At 47.1% G+C, this 5,196-nt stretch overlaps 1 protein-coding gene across 1 annotated transcript; it reads right to left on the reverse strand.

Annotated features, from left to right (window-relative positions):
* Window positions 1-350: 350 nt before the first annotated feature.
* LOC147957703 (uncharacterized) lies at window positions 351-1,429 on the reverse strand. The gene is made up of 2 exons (XM_087536327.1): window positions 747-1,429; window positions 351-601 (listed from the first exon to the last, which is right to left on the reverse strand). Exons 1-2 carry the CDS (start codon window positions 1,376-1,378, stop codon window positions 532-534), a joined length of 702 nt encoding a protein of 233 aa, XP_087392453.1. The 5' UTR covers window positions 1,379-1,429; the 3' UTR covers window positions 351-531.
* Between the last annotated feature and the right edge of the window lie 3,767 nt (window positions 1,430-5,196).

Here is a 5,196-nt window from a genome sequence, read left to right on the forward strand (position 1 = left end):
GTCATTTTCACAATAGATGATGCTTGCTGTCATTTTGGGAATATGATGAATGCTGTCATTTGGGGAAATATATGATGTTTACTGTAATTTTGCAAAATATATGTTGTTTTGCTGTCATTTTCACAATAGATGATGCTTGCTGTCATTTCATAATATATGGTGTTTGCTGTCATTTCATAACATACCAAAGTACACAGAGACAAATGCAAATTCAGAAATCTCCATCACATACAGATATCCATTTAACCATGGTACATAGCTCAATTGTGAAAATGACATACATATATCCATCACATACAAATCTCCATCACATACAGATATCCATTTAACCATGGTACATACCAAGTTCAGAAACTCATACATAAACTAAGATAGATAGCTACATAGATAGCTACATAGATAGCAGATAGCTCAATTGTCATAGCCGTCGACTTGGCCAAGCACAGTGATGAATTTGTGCGTGCGTGTCAGGTCCTCCCCTTCGCCGGGAAGCCATGCAGCCGGCAGATCTTCAGCGAGTAGAGGCCACGGTCAGTCACCTCCTTCATGTGACAAATGACAGGATACACAATCGTCGTCTTCTTCCTCGGCGACGACGGCCCGTACGACGACGACACAATTTCACGTGTGACAAACTCCTCAAGTGATTGTGGAGGAGGATCTGTACACAAGCAATCTTAGGCTTGGGTATCTTCACGTCCAGCACTTTGCCAACTTTGGACGGGTTGCGGAGCCACGCCATTACTTCAAGCTCGCGCCGGTTCTTCGGCGGTATGATCTCTATCAGTTCACCTCCTAAACCCTTGACCACATCTGACACTGATTGCATCGACCATGCCTGATCTGGGAGCCCTTCAAAGCTTAACTTACTCTTGTACTCAAGCGCATCCAGAGTGCCGCGAATCTCTCTGACCCAACGCTGAAACTGAATCCACCGACGGCAACACTTGAGCTTCATCGACGAGTGCAGCACCGCCGTGCACTTCTCCTCCGTTGAGAAAAACAACCATAAGTCATGCGGGGGGCAGGCTACCTCGATGCTCACCTCTGACTGCAGCACACCACAACGCGCCTCGATGGCGGCAAGCAGAGCGCCCGGCGTCATAGCCTCGTCGCCGTCTCCAATTGCCGTGGCCACAAGAACAAGCTTGTTGTACCGTGCCTCCAACGCGTCCATTGATGGCGTCCGGGCCAGCAAGACACGGCTCCTCTCCGGTCGGATACAGGGCTCACCCCGACGCCAAACCTCCTGTGGATACGCCATCTCCAGCAAACTGCACCCGGATCCATCACCGCCGGCGACCGCCCCCGACGCGCCATCGCCGTCTTCGCTCTCCATGGCGAGGGAAATGCTGGAGGTCACGCTCGCGCCGCCCATCGCCGCTGCAACAGAGAAGCTAGGGTTCGTGGGTGGGGAATTGGGGATTTTTTTCCCCGCACCAAACGGTCAACTGTGTTAACCACCGCGTCGCGCACTGACGGGCGGGCTCCGCTCTGCCTGCTGGGCCCGGGGCTGACAGGCGGGACCGGCGATGACATGGCATGCGGGCTGATACGTGGTATGTATGCCAGGCGTAGAGCCAGGACTGGCTGCCCAGGTTCCAGGACTGTAGTGTGGACGTATTTTCAAAAATCAGGATCGTATTGGATCGATACTCAACTTCCAGGACCGAGTTGGACCGAGCCGGCAAGTTCCGGGATGATACGTGCAATTATCTCTGTAACTCCTCCAGAGATGGACCATGTTCATAAATAACACATTGATAGCTTCGATTTTTTTATGTCTACTAATAAGCTGACTCAAGAGCGGGTTCTAGTGAGAAGTGCATTCTAGACGTAATTTTATTATTTTTGGTATACTTTATACTGTCATGATTGAAAATAATATATTAAAAGTTTTCTCGCACAAAAAGTGAGAAATGCATAATGTACTGTTTCACTTTCACCCAAGTTGTACTACTTCCAAAACAAGTTGCAAGTTTAATAGCAAAAATTTCAAAAAAAAACTAAAATTGAGTTAAATATAGAAAATAATACGATGGGAATGGGCCGGGCCTACCCATCGGATCGTTGGCCTCCAAAATTGGCCTCGAGGCCAGGTCCAAGGCCAGGTCTGGGCCGGCCCATTGATTGAAAGTTTCGCCGCAAAATAGTAGCAAAATTTGTAGAAATTTGTACAATGTTGCAACAAGCTCTCATGGCTTAGCATCAAATGGGAGGGAGGACTACATGTAAGGATTGCACTAGTGGCCCACAAAATGTACCCAAAAAGAGAGGTTGACGGTGATCGTAACACTCAAAATCAACTGAAGGGCCGACAACAACTGCTGAAATAAGGGAAGGAAAGCTATATAGTGACACCAGGAAATGCCAGGTGGCGACCATTCAAGCACCGGATGAGGACATCGAATGGCACACTCAGATTCTTTGCTGATCGCCGCTCAGCTAGCTCGACCCACGCCTAGTTCAGAGTTTTAGCACCGTCAAAATCTTTTATTTATCTTCCTCGCAAAAAATAATTAATACCAGTAATTCTTTTCATCTCCACATCAAGACAATGGAATTCAGCACCACTTGACATTTCAAAGTTGGTCCAATAAATACTTGTGTAGAAATGAAAAATACTACTAGTACAGTACAAGTGTCAATTTCTATGCAGTGTCCAAAATTTTTCCAGGCAGTACAACTGTACAAGCTGACTCAGACCCAAGTCTCCGGGCCCTACAAGTACTCCTGGGCCTATCTCTTCCTTCCTCCATCAAATCGCCGTCCCCTTCCCTCAATCCCATGTTGGAATTTACTAGTAAGCTTTTGGCCTAAAGCCCAACTAAAATTCTAAAATTCTCTTGGTCCAGCCTCATACGTTCTCCAGATATGAAGGGATATAGTACCCAACTAACGACTCTTCTGGAAGCCAAGTTAGTAGTTGGCATTAGTGAACACCTACCACTTTTCATCGGATAGATAGCCTCACTTTAATACATTAAATAATGTTCACAGTGCCAATAGCATCAAGCCAAATGACGCAAACATTTTTTCTTTTCTTTTTTGGATGTGAGGCAAGCGGTCAGGACAAGGCGAGGAGATCAAGATCATTTTGCCTTGGTCACCAAATTGTTCTTTAGCTAGAGGGTCCTTCGTCTTCGCGGGGAAACATTTAGTCCTCTCACATGGCTCCAACCTTGTTGGGGATGGGCTTCAGTGGCGAGCAACTAGTGTGCATTTCCGCTCAATTCTCTTCAAACGGACTATGCCACTGTTCAAATGTGTACAAGTCACCCTAGGCTTCGTGACTGACTTGGTCTAGGCCTACATAGCTTTTGGTGTTGTAGACATGGATGTTGTTCTTGGAAGGTAGTCATGGTACACTCGGTGGCGGTGCAAGGCCCCAGGCAGCCCGGGTCGCTGCCTGAGGGTGGGCCTTGTCGCATTTATAGTCTAGCATACACTGTATCTACAATGCTACAGTGAACAATGACTGCTTGGGTCATGATAAAACCCTTCCGCCTCTACTGGGTACACCCGCTTGTGGCTGATACCAGCATCGTGGTGATGTCAGATTAGCAGTGGGGTTGCCAGCCTACCGTGGTTCACACATCATGTCATTCCCGGTGCCTCTTATTCAAAATGTTCTTGACACACTCTTTGTTTGTCATTGGCATTTCTCTCCATTCTGCTAGCTCTTTTCTCGCTTTTTCATATGTGGCCTATTCAAACAATAGGAACGTACGGAAACATGTGTTTGTCCATTACATACATCGAGAGAGATTGATGCCAAACACAAGCATACGTGAGAGAAGATGGAGCAGTAGAGTATATTTATGCACAAGCACGTTGGAAATAGGAGCGCAATTCTGCATTGATTCGTATCCTGCATACATCAGTAAATACGGCCTGGGCCTGCATACGTGTGTGCATGTGTGCCTGTGTTTTAGAAGAGATTCGATGTAACTAGCTCAAGTTGATATGGTGTTGTAACGTATAGACTGAGATGCATCTTTCCTCTCACACGCATGCATAAACAGAAAATTATTGTCAACACCATAATGCATGATAACATGCATATATATATATATATATATATATATATATATATATATATATATATATATATATATATATATATATATATATATATATATATATATATATATATACCCTAATAGGACACACAGTTTGCTACCTAAGCTAAGCTCTTATAAAGCCGAACGAAGGGAGTACATGTTCTGTTAAATTAGTTATAATTAACTCATATTGTTGTGGTGAAGTTAATTTGAGGAACATACACTGGTATACCTTAGGAGGGTCGATTCAATGCAGGCATACTAGGGTATTCATGAGTGTAGAATTGATTGTGTGCATCGATATTCTCATTGATCGTGCACTAGGCACATATATAGGTACAAGGGGTGCGACCGGTGTCTTGTCTCCCAAGATACAAGTAAATACGGAGGGAGAGAGACACTACAGGTGCGGCATACAAAACCCGGACCTACATATGTGTACACATGTTCAACCCCCCCCCCCCCCCCCCCCGCGCGCGCAGTTGAAGCGTTGCCAATGACGCAAAGACTGGACCGAAAGCCCTCGAAAGTCGAGGTGGGTAGTCCCTTCGTCATAACATCGACGAACTGCTGATCGGTGGGCACATGCAAAAATCGAACACGACCAAGTGCGACGTGCTCCTGAAGCGTGGCCTTGGGAACCTCAAATAGCAACTCCTGAAGAAGTTGTCGTAGCCAGGAGCACTCCGCGACGGCGTTGGCCACAACCCTATACTTGGCCTCGGCACTCGATCGTGAAACTATGGGTTGTCGTTTAGACGACCACGAAATCAGAGAGGGCCCGAGGTAGAACCAGTAGCCGGAAGTGGAGCGCTGAGTGTCGGGACGCCCAGCCCAGTCGGCGTCGGAGTAGGCGACGTGGCTGGTGTCGGGTGATGCTGTCAGGGTGAGACCCATAGCCGTGCTGCCACGTATATACCGGAGAATACGTTTCACCAGAGCCCAATGGGTGTCACGAGGAGCATGCATGTGGAGGCACACCTGCTAGACAACATACTGAATATCCGGACGCGTCAGTGTGAGGTTCTGAAGAGGACCGACAATGGAGCGGTAGAAGGGAGTGTCGGACGCTGGAGAGCCCTTGATGGCGGACACCTTAGCCTTTGTGTCGACGGGCGTGGAAGCAGGCTTG

This window comes from Triticum urartu, chromosome 7A (genome assembly GCF_056163025.1).
Source record: "Triticum urartu cultivar PI428250 chromosome 7A, HENAU_Tu73, whole genome shotgun sequence".
Classification (NCBI taxonomy): domain Eukaryota; kingdom Viridiplantae; phylum Streptophyta; class Magnoliopsida; order Poales; family Poaceae; genus Triticum; species Triticum urartu.

Coding starts and splice junctions, on each gene's coding strand:
- LOC147957703 (XM_087536327.1), bottom strand. CDS start 1,378: ATGGGCGGCGCGAGCGTGACCTCCAGCATTTCCCTCGCCATGGAGAGC. Junction 602..746: donor AAGAACCGGCGCGAGCTTGA/AGTAATGGCGTG, acceptor CGTCGTCGTACG/GGCCGTCGTCGCCGAGGAAG.